Here is a 16781-nt window from a genome sequence, read left to right on the forward strand (position 1 = left end):
ATTTAGCATTTTTGTTTTGGTGGTTGGGAGAGATGGCGTCGATGGGAGCAGACTTCGCGCAGGCGTACGTGATGAAGAAGGCCAGCATGGAGAGGATGAGAAGATTAATGGGGGAAGGAGAGAAGGAGATTAATGTTTCAGGGGAGAAGCAGACGACGACATTGACGACGAAGAAGAGCAGCTGCTTTGGAGCATTGAAGAAGAAGATACACCCGAATGGATCAGCCACAGCAAACGAGAAGAAGATGGAAGCATGATATAATAAATCATAGATTGATAAAGAAAGAGAGATGTTTGTATGTAAAGAAAAGAAAGAATATACGCATTGTGTATCGTATGCTACTTTCTTTTATTTGTATGTCGTTGTTAAGTGCTCTCATCGAAGATTCATTTATCGAAAATAATGCAAAGATATATACAGTTCGTTACAATTCCATTTGGTGTAGTTGTAGATCAAAGTAACTTGTCAAGATCAAATTAGCACAAGGTCAGTCTTTCATCTCGAAAAATCTTGACTAGAGGAGATCTTCACGTGCAAATTAATAAATCATGTGAAGGGAGATTTAATTTCACAAGAAAGTCCTTTTATATTAGTTTTATCTTCTTTATCCTTAATTATGAATGGCCAGGATTAAATTTCCACTAGATTGTGTATAGCCGCCATTAAAGGGCTTTCACAAGATTTCACATGAAAGCTCCTTTCCCGCCTGTGCTATCCACTTCATCCACCATTGAAGTTGTTTGATAGAAAAATACTCACTCTTTGCTCTAACAACATATATATACTTGTGAAATATGGCAACACATAATTAAATTTTCAACCAAATCTTTTAGGGGTGCCAAATCTATATACCATTTCTGGATGACAAACCATGGAAGTAACAAATAGAATTACATTACATTGTGGAACTAATTTGTAAATGAATATCTATCGATTTGGTAAAGAAGCAACAAATAACAGTTTTGAGGCACCAAGTCATAGAACCACAAATCTTGCATTTTGCATCTCAGTATGCAGGAGGCAGAACTGGCTTGAAATCCACTTATCACGCAGCAGTTCCAGGTTTTTAAAGATCATAATGAACCGGCAATTTGTGTTGTCAGAGGATTGTGCAACCACACCTGTTTTGTTTTCGGGCCTCTGCAAGTTGTTTCTCTGTCAAGGAGTCTCATATTAGCAAGGCGATTCAGGTATCTAAAAGTATGATCATGTCAGTAGAACAAGTTTACATTTAGAGAGTTGGAAAACGATATGGATGAGGGAAATAGACCAGTAGAGAAACGTGTACTTTAGAGTCAAGCAATTTTGAGCAATACAAAAATATCATTACTGAAAAGAATATTATCGGTGCTATATTTATACAAAAATCAACCACACCTTTGTTGCTCATAGTTGGAGCTCTAATTGCATCTATTTGGCTCTGCTGATGGATGCCAATTTGAAAGTTTACTAGTCTATTGATAGTTAATTGTTTGGTAGAATCTTTAATATATGCAAGCACCAACCTAAGAAGCAATAAACTTGCTTAACTTTTGGTGCAAGCAATTTCGTATTTTAGGAATCTGTACCTTAGACTTGGTAGATTATATCTGACTTTAGGAAAACAGTACAAAATTGATAAATTAATCTCCTTATACATCAAGACGTTGGAATGAGATCGAGCTAATTTGGTAGCTATACCCTAGTCAATCGAAAAGCAGTGAAATATTTTATGAGTGTATATTGTATTTCTTTGGTTTTTAATATTATAGAAGCAGAATATCTGTAGTAAGCTTGTTCCCAAAGAGCTGAATATCTATAGTAAGATCGTCACCCACAAGCTAAATACTGGGTTAATGAGAATTTCAGTGACTCTGGTATGTTCACCTAAATTCATGCATGGCTATGATAGTATGGGCACCTATTGGTCGATGCTATATTGCAAGAAAATGTTAATGAAATCTGAATTTTTCCTAGCACAATGATCCATTTAGAATAAAAGAACACCATGCAGCAACATTGAACATCACTATAGTTTTGTATATATTAGTGATTGACTGATTTTAACCCCAAACCAATGCCGCCCTAGTTAACAGAAGAGAACTTGTTCTCCAACAAGCACATTACACAAGGCAGAAAATATAATACAGCAGTAATCCTGAGAAATAGCTTAATGTGAAGGTAAAACAAAGAGAGAAACAATTAGCACTATTTCTGGCATATGAGAGAATGTGATACATGAGCAAAAAGTCAGAACGCAGTGCTTTACGTTACCAAATAGATCGACCAAAGTGACAATAAGTCCCTATGTAATATGAAGTAGATGATAATTTATTACTAGCATAGAATACAAGGAAGTACCATCATTTTTGCCTGATACAGGAGGCCGAACTACAACATGCATAGTGATGAGACCGCTAGGAAGCTCACCAACTGGTACCCTCGACTCAGCAATGGTCTGGTGGTTGTCCAATATTTTACCAGCATTTATGAGCTTCACATCATTTATTGTTCTTGGAGCAATGTCTTTGTCTGAAAAGAAAAATGAAATACTGGCTAAAAAGCTTTAGAGAGGAGGGAAAACATTTCCTATACTGACAAATGTGATAGCAACAGATCATCCAACAGACAAGTTTGAGTATCTTAACGATTAATTATGTAATTATAGTTAATTAGAAGATATTGATTCTATATCATTATATATACAATAATAATAATAAATAGTTCATCCAAAACACATGTTAGAACCGAGTGTGAGTGTGCTAGCAGCACATAAATAACAATAGGTTTAATTGCACTAACCAAATTACATTAGGCTTCTCCAACACCATTTGTCCAACTTGTTGGCAATTCCAAATGTAAGATTATAATTCCACTGAATGATGACAATAGAAATATACATGCATTGTAAGAGTTCATGATTTGGATAATTAAGGCTGATAAAAAAAATACAAGTAGGAATATCTAAAACTAACAAGGAAACTTGTTCTCTAATTCTTTCATGATTCTATCCTTATCAGATAGAATCCTTTCTGCTTCAATCAATGTACCTACATAAAGTAGGAGATTTACTTATTTTGATCATTTGTCTTATAATATGGCATACTTCATGGATTAGAGTGTTGGGTTATTAGGTGGCAATATGAAAATAAATAAATAATGCAGTAAAGATGAGAATGCCAAGATATGTGGAGTTTGAGCTGGAATTCCAATTAACTTACTGTGCCGTATTATTACAATGGAAAAATCTAAATGTAACGCATTAAGACAACTAAGAGAATGTATATAGCAACGCTAGTAGCAATTTAGGACAGGACAAACTGAAATTTATGTTGATTCTCCATTCAGCATCTGTAAAGTCAGCTTTAAATCAAATCAAATCAATCAAGAACAGTCTCAAGTGGGAGTTATCAGAAACATGGGCCGCAAGATATGATTTGGGGAACTGTTGTTTACATATTCCAGTGAAACATGATGATGAACAAATTTTCCAAGCTATAGAAAAATTCACAAAGCACCTAGAAGGAATTGGCTGAACAAGGAAAATTCTACACATAATTGGATGAAAGACAATACACCTATAATTTTCATGAAGTTTAAGCAATAATAATAATACTAAAAAAATCTAAGAAGAAACACCGATTGGTTCTTGGTGAGAAGAAAAACAGCCAACGAACTTAAACCCAGCTAAGGGGGAAAAACGCAAAGGGAACAAGTGTAAACATATGATAATTTTATCGAAAGCTTACCTTGAGGCCATCGGGAGATTACGAATTCTTTGAGAGATTGCACAGTAGTGGAAGGTTTATACTTGATTGGCCCTATGTCGGTGCCATCAAATAGCCTAAACTTGAGCTCAATCAAATCCTCTTCAGCCATTCCAAACAAGCTCCGTTACAAAGGGAATCTTCAATTCAATATCTCATGGTTTCCACCGGGACGAATTCAATCTCCCAGGAGGAAAGAAGCACGTCGAAGAAATAACCCGATCTTTTTGCAAATCCGAAAGCGCTCTTTTCTAGCAGCAGTTAAACGTCGCAGAAAGGCAAGCCCTTTCTGACGACAAACTTCCAATCGAAGAAAGAAGAACAGGGAAGGATTCTGAGTCGGCGATCACCTGGATCGAAAACCCCTGCCGCTGCCGCGGGTGACTCGGCGCATACAGATTGGAAATCGATGGGCTAGCGCAAGCCAACGAAAAGATCAGCAAGCAACCGGGGAAGCCTCCACCGTTGACACAGGCGTAGGAGGAAGAACCAAAGGGGCGACTTTTGAAGGGACGCTTCGCCTTTCCTTCTCCTTTCCAGCCGCGTCTACACTGCGATATTAGTCAGCAACTTGTTCCATTTCTTACACAATAAAATTATAATTATATATTATTTTTTTTATCTTCAGAAAATTCATAAATTTGATTACGTTTATGGATTTCTGAACCACAAATAAAATCTAACGCCAAATCAAAGTGAATTGAGATGATTGGAGGAATCTAATTCGCTTCCAAAAGAAGTAAAATAAAACAAAGATTTTGAAATTAACTTAGTTGCTCGTGTTCCTTGGCTTATCATAAATTATCTTCTTTTCTTTCCTACTCTTTTGCCAATGAGTTTGAGATTAACTTATTTTAATAAACATACTGTTGGTTAGACAAGAATCCAAGAACACTATCTATCCAACTACCTCATTCGAAACATTAAAAACAAAAATTTTCAGAAAAGAATTACAATCACAGTGAATAAGCTTTTAAACCAAGCATTGAATTGTGCAGTTTGATTCCCCTTTCAAGCATTGTCATCATCGATGATTACTAAAACAAAGAAACTGCTAATAGAGAATGAGCCAAGCTGATAGATAAAACCAAAGTAATGAAACAACAAACAAGTGTTTTGGCTTAAAACTCTTTTGCTTATTTCTGGTGCAACCTCCACCATAAACAATTTCGACATCCAACACCGACGAACAAAATTCGTTTTGTCTCCATGGAATCCTGCTAAATTATAGAAATGTAACTTTTACAAAAGTCGAATATGTCGTCTTATATACATAAACAAAGGATTGCTAGAAATGACTCAGTTTATCGGATGCATAAACCATTCTTTTGTAGCAAAGTGCTTAGCTCCATGCTTTACAAAAAAGGTTGAACTCCATGCCAAGAACTTTTTTCATTCGGGTGGAAGTTCGTCTGCACCAAGAACCGGTTAGTTGGCTGCTGAGGTATTGCGGTACCATTGGCCAAAGAACATTGCTTTTTCGCCGTATTCCTGCTTAGTATCAGATTGAATCATTGAAGAATAGAAGTTACTGCAAAAAGGAAAGCACAACATGAAACTGTTGATAGATAAGTTTATTTACCAAGGGTTGAGTATTTGGCGTGACACTGTTACTTGTATATTCCAACAAAAAGAATATCATATAAAAGAGTTGCATTTCCTGGAATATTGCAGTCACCTGAAAAACACCGTAACACATTCACTGTGAATCTTCGGTAGTACTGTGAAATATAAAAGATATATCTCCAAAGTCCTATCCCAATATCAATAGTATAATAAATATCATAATTCAGTGTAGTAACTGCAATAACAAGGATTTCATGAGTCACCAGATGAATAATCACAATCTGGACATTGGAGTGAAAATGTCTTAACTGTTGGTTAGGAAAACCAATTTCCAACATGCCAAGTCATATTGCCCGACACATAAGAAATCATCATCTCACCCATATATACACCGAGAGAAAATTCAGTATATGTCTGATATTTGCTGAACTGGTATGTCTCACCCTACAGTCAAGATATAAAACAGTAACTGAACTGTCATTTTACCTTGAAAACATCCTGCTGGTTCTGGCCCATATGCTAACAATGGAGGTATGAGAAGTTTACGCTTCCCCCCTATAACAGTTTGAAAATAGATAAACAAATTTTATGGGAAAAAGGTCGAATGAAAAATCTAGATAAACAAATTGCTAGCCAATTTCTCACCAACATGCATTGGAGGTACTCCACCACCACCTAGGATTCCCTGATCAAGCCCCGGCAGGACCTTTAAGTAGTACAGAGAAATGAGCAAACATGAAAGCAAGCATCAGAGTCAAGGTTCCATAGGTCACTCAAAATTAAAAGAGTATGACTTATTTAGATCAGACTCTAAATAAACATGAGAATTAAAGATAGAGTGACAGTTATCATATTTTCATGTCTTGACTCTCTTCACCATATGTATGACAGCATAAGTTTTTGCTGCTTGAAAATACTAACTCAATGTTGTAGACACATTTTTGTATTGCTAAGCTGACAACTTTACACGTTCAGGTATAGGTTGCAATATGATCATGAACCACAGGCAAAAATTCTGGTATATGTATATTTGACAGCATCTTCATGAGTAGAATTCTTATGGAGAACTAGTCAGCAATAATATTTATCTCCCATGGTTGCAGTGCTTTGTACATCTCGTGAATTATTGGAAAGGAATGGTGACTGAAACAACAAACAATCTAGACACTGAATTAACAAAGGAAAATCCCCAAAACATAACACTTTTATTTTGAATTAGAGTAAATGTTTAGCTATCAACGAGTGCAATCCAGCCACCTCGCAAAAAATTCAATGATTTGGCTGAGCATGGAACTATTTGGATGGATTTCATGGACCTTCAAGTTGATCCAGAGCAGCATATTAGAGATAGATCACTCTTTACAATCTCATAATGCTTCTTGACCAGTACAAATAAAGCTAATATAACTCTGCATTTAATTTGTAAGCCTGTGGTTCGTGATACTTTTCCATATTGCCAATTCAGTAAAACTTTAGTAAATTGTATCTGCCAAGACAAACGTAGTTCAGAAATATATATATATATATATATATAGGGAGCACAAGGTAAACAGCTATAAATATTAGCTCAAGGAAAGCATCAGGTAGTTGATGAACCTACCTTACCTGCTCCAATACGCATTGTCAGAGGTCTTTTGCGCTTATAACTGCTATCGAACACCGTTCCATCTGCAAACCGTGCAGTGTAGTGAACCTGTCAAAAAAATTAAGAGAATCAACCTCGGAATATATAGCCCAGCCAAAAAAGATAACTAAGCTAAACTATCATGCTGATGGATAATCAATTCATTATCGTTTGAATGCAATAGAAGAAATCATCTGTGCCTTGTTTATCAGATGGTCGAAAATGTAATATGAGAAATCCCATTTTATCAATTATGAAGTTCTAAAATACCAGGGGCATATTGACATATTCGTGCCTGCAGATCCTTAAGATCGAATGGTACACACCTACAGAACCAAAGCATAAAACCCATACAAGTTCAGATTTTTAGGCTCACATTGATGAGTTCGCCCCGAGGTGCCACAGCACCAGTACCAACGGCGACATCGCAGTAGCCAAGCCCCGACCTCATGAAGTTCATGTCGCAAAGGGGCTCGCCCACGGTGGCGAAGTACTCTATCCTGGTCGCGTTAGCATCGGCGGCGAAAGAAGACATCAGAAAGAGACACATTCCTGCTCCTACCAGCCTCCTACTAGTTGAAGGAACCGATTCCGCATACGAAGAGGAAGAAGAGAGGGAGGGGGTGGAGGCCTCTACGCGGGAGCGGCCGATGGGGAGAGGAGATGACAGAGGGAGGGAGATGGGAGCTCTCTCGGAGAGGAAAGGCGTGACCTTGTGGCATCTGGGAAGGAGGGAAAGGGAGCGAGGAGTAGAAGGCGTAACAGATAGCGTGGCGATGGACATGGCTGCTCTTCCCCGCCTCTCTATCGCTAACTGAACTGGCATGTGGCTTTGAAGCGCGAGGAGAAAGTCACGCGATCTGCACGTGTTCCTAATTGGGCTCGATCTGATTTGACTTGGTAAATGGATCGAGCCGAAATCCTACAAAAAGGCCCAAATTGAGTCCGCCAGCTCATCGCTCCACACGGCGCTCTCGAATTATCAATCCGCCTTGGCGGATCCAAATCGAATCGATGGCTCTCGCGCTCTTCCGCTTCTTCGCCCCTTTCAGGCGACCAAGGTCCACTCCGCTACTCCTAAACCCTAATCCTCTCGATCCTTTCTCCTTCCCCAAAACGCTGTTTCCCCATTCTAAAACCCTTGTTTCTCGCCTCTCCACTGAAGGTTTCGCTCTCATACGAATCTATTTTACCTCCTTCGCCGCTTAAAAGTCTTACCTTTTTTTTTTTTTTTTGGTTTGGGCTTGTTAGATACACACCTAATTCTCACCAAGGACGAGCGTCTTCGGACGGAGGATGGGACCGCCGTGGGGTGGGGGACCATCGTGGCAATTGTCACCTCCATGGGCGGTGGTCCGGCCGCCGTCGGCATCGTCCGATTGTCGGGTCCAACAGCGGTTGATGTAGCAGCCAGGGTGTTTAAGCCCGCGAGGGGGCGCAAGGAGAGGGGTTCTCTTTTTTTATGGAAGCCCAGAAGCCACTTTGTGGAGTATGGATTCGCCTTGGACCGCAAAGGCAATGTCATTGATGAGGTATGTGGAAGGAATAACAGAGTGTACCTCTGGTGTTACCACCAGTCGGCGTCTTTTCCATTTATTATTGCAATATATGTCCTGTTTATCTCTTCGTGTTGTTTTCAGCTTTTAGAATGCATTTGTATCAATTAGGATTTATTGGATCTTTGTGATATTGCTTATTCATTTTGAATACCTTCTGTTGGTTAGGCACATTAACGGAGTAAACTTCCTTGTGGCATGTTGACAACTCATGTTCATTCTTATAGGGATAACAAGCACAAAACAAAATGGTTCTATTTCCTATTGTGATTCTCAAGCATGTATTTCAAAGGCAAAATACAATCATCCTACACATTATATGAGACCGCAGACTGATTTTGCAATCTATGACGAAGATGAAATTGGAATAAATGGCACACATTGAATTTTTGGTAACCCTTTCTGATAATTGTCTAAATTTCTTAAAGGACAAAAAGGATCAAATTGGAAGGGTAGTTTGAATTTGTGTTGTTTCGTTCGTATTTTTCTCAGAAAGTCATGGCATAATGCTGTCAATTAGAACAATTCACAAATCTATAGCAGTAATATGTATACAAGTTGCATGCAATATGATAGTTGTTAATTCTGTATGCTTTCTTTAGTTTTAGTTTTCATGTGATATTTAATTTAGGTAAAATAATCAGACACTTGAACCTAGAATCTCTATGTTGTTTCTTACAACTAAGGACTTGTCCTGCCAATATAATTTTTTTGTAATATACTAGTCTAACATTAATCAATGATGTCTTTTCAATATATACTTTTTTTTTTATAACTCTTCATTTGACCTCCACCCATTTTCCTAGGTCCTAGCAGTCCCTATGTTGGCACCACGCTCATATACTAGAGAAGATGTGGTTGAGCTCCAGTGCCATGGGAGTGATGTATGCTTGAATAGAGTATTAAAAGCGTGCCTAGAGGCTGGGGCAAAGCTCGCAGAACCAGGTTAGCTTTTATGCTCTCTCTCTCTCTCTCTCTCTCTCTCTCTCTCTCTCTCTCTCTCTCTCTCTCTATATATATATATATATATATATATAGGATTGATCATGGTATTCATGAATTTTGAAAAACATGCTCGTGTTGGGAAGATGGAGATCTATGTTCAATGGAATTTGTTGCAAGTTCATTGTGCTTTTTTCCCTTATTTGTTGTCTAGCTGATCAATGTTTACAATATTTTTACACAGGGGAATTTACCCTTCGAGCTTTTCTTAATGGACGCTTGGACCTGTCTCAGGCAGAAAATGTCGGAAGACTGATAGCAGCCAAGTCTGTGGCTGCTGCAGAATCTGCCTTGGCAAATATACAGGTATATTAATATTCTTTTAAGCTATATTAATTCATAATATATGTACAGTAGTGATATCTGTTGGAAATGATCTGGAAATATTATAATTTTCAAAGTTGCATCATATCATCAATCTAAGAAGTAAAATCAATTCACTGTTTACAGGGAGGCTTTTCCTCACTTGTTAAATCTTTGAGAAAGCAATGCATTGAACTGCTTACAGAAATTGAGGCTCGCTTAGATTTTGATGATGAATTGCCCCTTCTGGAACCTAGGGTTCTGACAAATCAGATAGATGATATGTGGAATATTCTCCAAGAAGCAATTGATACTGCTAACTATGACAAACTTTTACAGACTGGTCTCCAGGTGCGTTTCTTTTGATGGAACCATTATGCAACTTTTTTTCTTAAAAAAAAATCTTGTGGTATTAGCAGAATGTTATTCTACGGTGTCTTCTTTAAACCTTCTTTGAGATATTGCTTATAATGTTTGTTTTTTTGTAAATTGTCTTGGTTGCTTTCTCCTGCTATTGCCTTTATAATTTGATTGTAATTTAGTTTTTGTCGAATTCTTCTTGGATTTATCATACAGTGGCAGGTGCTGAGTGGGTTCTTATTACATGGTGATTTGCAGGTTGCAATTATTGGTAGGCCAAATGTTGGAAAATCAAGCTTGCTCAATGCTTGGAGCAAAGTAAGTTACTTGAACATTCTTTTGCAGTGATCAGAGATGAAATATTTTGTTTCTTTACATTTCATCAAATATACAATGTTTTATGGTATCTTGTTACTCAGTGAATCTTTTTTCTAAAATTGCACATGTTCAGTTTCAGAAGATATATTTTCAGAACAATGCCAAGCCTAAGAACCCTTTTTATTGCTGAAAGTGTTGTATCCCTCATGACTTAGTTTTTATGAAGGTTGAATGCAATTTCAATATAGAATGTTTATTAAAAAATGTGTATAATGAAATGAAGTTTTTTGGATTCTATGAGGAAAAAAGAATGTAAAAGTTCTGCTTTCTGATTAGAGATGCAATTGGCCAAGGATCATAATCACTACCCACCCTAAAAAGGCAGGATAATCTATCTTTTAGGGATAAAAATATTAAAATATTTATCATTATATGACAAACATTAGATGTGATGAATGGGCATCTGGATCATATTTACCATCCACATCTTGCACCTCTGGCTATTGTTGTTTTCCTCTCATCCTCACCACATATGCTGGTGGGCCAATGTGTATTAAATTAGGAGGGGTTAGGATTATCTGCCAGAGTGTTCATATTGCCATTCCCCATATTACACCCTTGCTTAGATGTGAGTATTGCTTCACCTCCATGTAAGAGTTAATTGATTATGAAGATTTGAAACCATTGGGTTAGAAAATTTGAGTAATATTGGAAAAGGTATCTATTCTGATTAAATAGGCAGCGACAATAATGTTGTGGTACAGCAGGAGTACACATTCCCCAGTAGGGTTGCGGCGGAGGCACTAGAGTTCGAGCCCCTCAGGCACACGCAAATTAGGTAGCAGTGGGGGAGGAGGGTTAGAGAGATTGAGGCTATGGAGACGGTAGGAGATGCCCACTTGCCGATGAAGGATGAGATACTTCTGACCACATGCAGGCGAGAGGACCCCCAACTTTATATGCGACGTTACCTTGCCACATCAATATGATATCACATGGTTGGCTGGCATAGAACACTATTAGAGGTCGGGAGTCATTCACTCCAGAAACATGCGTATTGAGACACCACTCAGCTCTACCACTGCTTTGGAGCTTAGAGGGAGGATGTGGGGGTATAGAGGACAGATGACGGACCGATGAGAGTATGGAGGCGGACGAGACACAAGAGAGGACCTCCACTAGGACACCTGTTAGACCAACTTGGTGACTATGGGTGGCATTGGAGACGACTGCATATTGGCGGTAGCTATGGGCACAAGAGGCAACCAGAGGACATGGACGACAAAGGGCGGCCTGACGCCTTGTCATCCATGACAGGCGGGAGGCCGCATCATGTTTGTTTGGTTGATAGGGATCACTCAGATGGAAAGTTGGTACTCAAGATAGCACATGTACACTATACCTTGAATGCCTACTCAGATCTAATACTTCATTAGGCATGACATGAGCAAGGATCCCTGGTCACTTGTATGTTTTGTGCATTTTGATGATATACATATTTACCTTTCATAAAAAACATAATGTTGTGGTACAGAGAATTCTGCAAGAACTTGAATGCTCTAGAATGATAGGGATGACTTTTAGCTTATATAGTTTAGTATTACCAGGACAATCTTAGACGATGCAATTTTGGTTGTGCAGGAATCTTAGGACTGAATGATTTAGCTCTGAAATTATATAACAAATGCTGGATGGTTGCTGTACTTATTTTTCCAAATGACTGTATGGGTAGTTAATTTGGTAGCTATTAAACAAGAACTCACAGATGCTTGGTCTTCTATCATAATAGTAGGTATTACAAAGGATTATAAAGAATTAACAACACATATAAAGTTATGAAAATAAAACATGGAAACAAAAATAAAAGAGAAAAGTCTGTGGATGTGGGAGCTGCTGCACAAGACTCACTTTAGTGATAGAATCATGGTAAGATTTTTATTTTTTTTTAAAGGAAGAACAAGTGACAAATCGAGAAGTTATCATACCGTGACACATTTGTTTTCTTCAGTTTTCCTTTAGTTTTGGCTTGAAATGTATTTTTTTATGTGTTCTTTTGTTATAATGGGTCTCATTTGTCTTAATTTTTGAATATTCTATAATAGTTTGCAGTGTGATAGAGTTATAGTTAGAATCATAAGAACTATACAGTCCTGGTATTTTTTTTAAAAAAAGGAAGTACAAGTTACAAATCAAGAAACTATCATACCATGATGCATTTGTTTTATTGAATTTTCTTTTAGTTTTGAATTGAAATATATATCTTTATTCTTTTGATATAACGAGTCTCATTTGTCTTTAATTTCTGAATATTCTGTAATAGTTTGCAGAGTGAAAGAGCTATAGTTACGGATATTGCTGGAACCACAAGGGATGTCATAGAAGCTGATGTGACTATTCATGGGATTCCCGTCACGCTTCTTGACACTGCTGGAATTCGAGAAACTGATGATGTTGTTGAAAAAATTGGTAGGTTACCTTTTTCTTTTCCTTCTGAAGGATTACACCAGAAGTGGCATGGGATGCTTTTAATATTAGATTATTACTTTGATGTTAAAATAAATTAAGTGTCTAAAGAGATTTACCTTTTTCTACTTGCAAATGCATCAAGGTGTACAAAGATCAGAATCTGCTGCCATGACTGCAGACGTGATAATTATGGTAACAGATGCTATTGATGGATTCACAGAGGACGACAGGAAACTTATTGATCATATTCAAAAAAATCAGGTTTTTATATCCTTCATTTCAAAATCCTTAAGTTGAAGCTAGATGAGCATTTTTGGGATCAACTACATGTAATTTTAGTTTGTGAGCCACAGTGCTTTCAAAGTCAGTAGATTTGGTTAAAGCAGGAAGGTTTTGCTGTGAATGGCCTTGGGTGGAGGTGGCGATAACAGTGAATTTTTAAAGCTTTTTGATGCAAGTAAACATATCTCCATGAAAATAAGGCAACAACACAGTTACCACTGTACTCTGATTTGGCGAGGTTGCAATCTACTTACTGTGCATCATTGATTCTACTGATTTGTTTATGGTTTTGGTAGTCATATACTTGGTCTAAATAATGGAAAAATACTACTTTTTGTCTTTAGGGATACGATTTTTCTTCTGCTGAAGGGAATTAAAACAATTCCATGGGAACCAAGGAGCTATTTGAATATATACATCTTCTTAGTTGATACATTTATTAAATCAAATTCATGCATCTCATGAACTAGTGATTTACTAGAGGATGCATAATTGTACATTCGGTTAACTTGTGACAAAACTGAGGATGGAGTAGCTTTGTCAAATTATGGTATTCTTTAATGGACATTGTACTTGGCGACAACGATGATCATGTTTGCTAGAATCTATTCATGTTTTCTTCATTTTTCTTGTACTCGTTGATTATATCCTTTTTCAAGTTTTTCCTTTGGCTGATTGAGAATCTAAGAAAATAACTGTTATTTTCTTCTTCCGAACAGAAGTCAGCAGGTTCCACAACACCTGTGATTCTAGTAGTCAATAAGATAGATTGTGTACCATGCACCTCAATGCGGCAATTTGAAACAGCTACTAGCTCCTTCATGAAACTTGTTACGACGTGCGCCATCAATGGTAAAGGCATTTCAGAATTGGAGAGTGCTGTGCTAGAGGTCAGAGGCCTCGACTCAAATCCACCAGGAGGGTTTAGATGGACTGTTAACCAGGTTAGTTCTTTACATGAATTCACCGTTCAGACTTTTCCTTTAATGGCCGACTGTTCTATACATTTTCTATCAGTTAATTTTTATAGATTTTGTTTTTCTTTTGTTTAATTAGAGGCAATTTGAGCAACTACTACGAGCACAAGAATCTCTTTCTAGACTGAAGTCATCCATTGACGAGGAGTTGCCTATGGATTTTTGGACCATTGACTTGAGGGAAGCAGCATTGGCCCTAGGGGAGATAAGCGGGGAAGACATCTCTGAAGAGGTCTTATCCAACATATTTAGCAAATTTTGCATCGGAAAATGATTTCGTACTGGTGAGCATCTCTTCGATGCATTTGTTTACCACCAACCTGTCAACTTCGAAGATAATTCTGTCAATTTCGAAGATAATTCATTGATGGTTCACTCATCTACGATCTCATATAAGAACACTACTCATCTTCGATCTCATACAAGAACACTAATCGATGATTAAAATCTTTATTATTAGTTGAAAAAACAAATTAATTAATCCAGCAAACATAATCCTAACGATCCGGCGCTTAACTAATTCTCCACCGCCCCTCCCCTGCGCCGCACAGTCGACCGCCGCCTCAGCTTGCGGAGCTGCGCCTCCCACACCTCCCTGGAGAACTGCCGGGAGCTGCCATCGTCGCCTCCGCCAATACCGCTCAGCTCCATGTCGTGCTTCCTACGCAGAGCCGGGTCGGACAGCGCGACGTAAGCCTGGTGCAGCTCGATGAACCTCCTCGTGCACTCTTCTTTGCTGCCGGAACCAGCGGAGCAGAGGTCAGGGTGGCACCGGAGGGCCAAGCGCCGGTAGGCCCTCTTGATCTCCTCCGGCCCGGCGACGGAACCGGAGGGGTCGAGCGAGAGCACCTCGTAGAAGTTGGGGGGTTTGGATCTGGCCATAGCGGTGCCGGTGCAGGAGACGATCAGTGGCGGCGCCGGTGCGTGATGAAGGGAGCCTAAAGTGAAACTTGGAAGCGAATACATGGCCGTATAACTAATTAAGCAGTGAGCTGAGTTGAGGATGAGAAGAAGATATATAAATCATAGATTAAGCTAATAAATGACAAAATGCAGCATGTAAAACGCGGTTTAAGGAAGCAAATATCGAGGTTGTGAGGTCTGCCGCTATTTCCTTTTTCCTTACAGTATACGAGCTGTCATTACATTGCATTTATTAAGTACTCTCCTGGTCGTAAATAAATCGAACCTTGACGAATATAATGGATATTCATTTTAATCAAAATTATTTATATCCATTTAACATATCCAAAATTAATTAAATAAATAAATTTAAACAACTGATTAGGATATATACATTTATTTGAATGTTAATAATATATATTATATCTTTGAAAAGCATAGGATTCACTCATCACATATACCCATTATATTAATACTTCTTTTTTATTAACACATACGCTTAATTTTAATATTAACATTCCTTTTTTATAGGTTTCATTGTCCACTCATTATTTGTGGATCCTACACTTTTGTGTGTGACACATGTATACACGCACTTGAATGATTTTTTTTAAAAAAATTTTGCTTATTAACTGCTTTCAAAGAGTTGAATGTTGATGTGTGTGTGAGTGTTATAACATCCATTTATATTGATTGTAACATTATTTGGGTGTTACAAGACTCATCATTAACATAAATGTAAGTGCTCTTAAATTAAATCAAAAAACTAGAATACATATATTCAGTTCGTTAATATTTGTAAATAATATTTATCAATCATGTTTGTGAACAAAATTTATGAACCATGTTTATCAATAAAATTTTTATCAACATATTCAGTAACTAACCAAACAAGTTTAAAATATAAAAACTTCAAACAATCAAATAAATTTGAATTAAGAGCTCGATAATATTTAAATGAATCAAATTTAAGTCAAACTTAAATCGAGCTCAAATTTATAAAAACAAAACTAAAATAAACTTGAATAATTATTTCAACTGCTTGATTGATTGTGTGATTCGAGCTCCTTTACAGCCCTAATGCCCTATGGACCTCAATCCCAAACAACTCTCATGGAATTAAAGGATTAAATTTTAAGGCCAAAAAGAAGAGATAAAAAAAACATGAATAAATTTTAATATAAACAAAGGCGTTATAGGAAATTAGATTGTTTTTTCTATTTATTTTTTGAAATTAAAACGTTGGGTATAGTTTGGATACAGCAGATCCAATTCCATTACGTCGAAACAGAATCAGAGACAGGTAAAATCATAATTAATGATACCTTTTTTTTAAACTTATTTTTGCAGTCAATGGAGGACGTCACGGCTGCTGGAAAACAATAAATTAGAAAAACCCAGTAAACTAGAAAAAAAATCACAAGAATTTTATTAGATAAAAATTTGATATTGACATGGAAAATTATTTATTAATTTATTAGATTTTTTTTTAAAAAAAAATAATTTAAACTGTGGAACCTATATTGCTATATTGCAGGTTATGTCAGTTTGCAGCCTCAAATTCTACGCCAGTTAGCACTAAAACAAATAGTAATGGCCGGTGATCACGTAATATTTTAGGTTTTGGTTCAATATTAAATAATACAATAAAAATTTGTTTGATCAAAGATTTTAACA

General features: G+C 37.2%; 4 protein-coding genes across 4 annotated transcripts; 1 reads left to right on the plus strand and 3 right to left on the minus strand.

Moving 5' to 3' along the window:
- Nucleotides 1-810: 810 nt before the first annotated feature.
- Nucleotides 811-4284, minus strand: LOC141822248 (membrane-anchored ubiquitin-fold protein 3-like). The gene is made up of 3 exons (XM_074709693.1): nt 3730-4284; nt 2342-2512; nt 811-1156 (listed from the first exon to the last, which is right to left on the minus strand). The coding sequence occupies exons 1-3, from the start codon at nt 3857-3859 to the stop codon at nt 1101-1103; spliced, it is 357 nt and encodes a 118-aa protein (XP_074565794.1). The 5' UTR covers nt 3860-4284; the 3' UTR covers nt 811-1100.
- A 652-nt stretch (nt 4285-4936) lies between these two features.
- Nucleotides 4937-7721, minus strand: LOC141822304 (photosynthetic NDH subunit of lumenal location 4, chloroplastic). The gene is made up of 6 exons (XM_074709746.1): nt 7314-7721; nt 6914-7006; nt 5959-6019; nt 5800-5868; nt 5330-5425; nt 4937-5238 (listed from the first exon to the last, which is right to left on the minus strand). The coding sequence occupies exons 1-5, from the start codon at nt 7719-7721 to the stop codon at nt 5358-5360; spliced, it is 699 nt and encodes a 232-aa protein (XP_074565847.1). The 3' UTR covers nt 4937-5238; nt 5330-5357.
- A 230-nt stretch (nt 7722-7951) lies between these two features.
- On the plus strand, nt 7952-14580 carry LOC141822237 (uncharacterized). The gene is made up of 10 exons (XM_074709679.1): nt 7952-8102; nt 8189-8469; nt 9300-9438; nt 9680-9801; nt 9946-10149; nt 10417-10476; nt 12804-12942; nt 13085-13203; nt 13944-14168; nt 14281-14580. Exons 1-10 carry the CDS (start codon nt 7952-7954, stop codon nt 14473-14475), a joined length of 1635 nt encoding a protein of 544 aa, XP_074565780.1. The 3' UTR covers nt 14476-14580.
- Nucleotides 14581-14717: 137 nt separating this feature from the next.
- On the minus strand, nt 14718-15167 carry LOC141821610 (uncharacterized). Its single transcript, XM_074708983.1, has one exon. It carries the CDS (start codon nt 15165-15167, stop codon nt 14718-14720), a length of 450 nt encoding a protein of 149 aa, XP_074565084.1.
- Between the last annotated feature and the right edge of the window lie 1614 nt (nt 15168-16781).

The sequence above is a fragment of the Curcuma longa genome, chromosome 2, assembly GCF_044706935.1.
Source record: "Curcuma longa cultivar G26 ecotype Majalengka, Jawa Barat chromosome 2, ITB_CL_G26_1.1, whole genome shotgun sequence".
NCBI classification, from domain to species: domain Eukaryota; kingdom Viridiplantae; phylum Streptophyta; class Magnoliopsida; order Zingiberales; family Zingiberaceae; genus Curcuma; species Curcuma longa.

Excerpts from the sequence above, each read along its gene's own strand:
- LOC141822237 (XM_074709679.1), top strand. The coding sequence starts at position 7,952 with ATGGCTCTCGCGCTCTTCCGCTTCTTCGCCCCTTTCAGGCGACCAAGG. Across the intron at positions 8,103-8,188 it reads TTCTCGCCTCTCCACTGAAG|ATACACACCTAATTCTCACC; the intron begins GTTTCGCTCTCA and ends TGGGCTTGTTAG. Across the intron at positions 10,477-12,803 it reads TGCTCAATGCTTGGAGCAAA|AGTGAAAGAGCTATAGTTAC; the intron begins GTAAGTTACTTG and ends AATAGTTTGCAG.
- LOC141822248 (XM_074709693.1), bottom strand. The coding sequence starts at position 3,859 with ATGGCTGAAGAGGATTTGATTGAGCTCAAGTTTAGGCTATTTGATGGC. Across the intron at positions 2,513-3,729 it reads AATCTCCCGATGGCCTCAAG|ACAAAGACATTGCTCCAAGA; the intron begins GTAAGCTTTCGA and ends TTTTCTTTTCAG. Across the intron at positions 1,157-2,341 it reads TGTATCAGGCAAAAATGATG|AGAAACAACTTGCAGAGGCC; the intron begins GTACTTCCTTGT and ends ACTCCTTGACAG.
- LOC141821610 (XM_074708983.1), bottom strand. The coding sequence starts at position 15,167 with ATGTATTCGCTTCCAAGTTTCACTTTAGGCTCCCTTCATCACGCACCG.
- LOC141822304 (XM_074709746.1), bottom strand. The coding sequence starts at position 7,721 with ATGTCCATCGCCACGCTATCTGTTACGCCTTCTACTCCTCGCTCCCTT. Across the intron at positions 7,007-7,313 it reads CTCGGGGCGAACTCATCAAT|GTTCACTACACTGCACGGTT; the intron begins GTGAGCCTAAAA and ends TTTTTTTGACAG. Across the intron at positions 6,020-6,913 it reads TGCGTATTGGAGCAGGTAAG|GTCCTGCCGGGGCTTGATCA; the intron begins GTAGGTTCATCA and ends TACTACTTAAAG.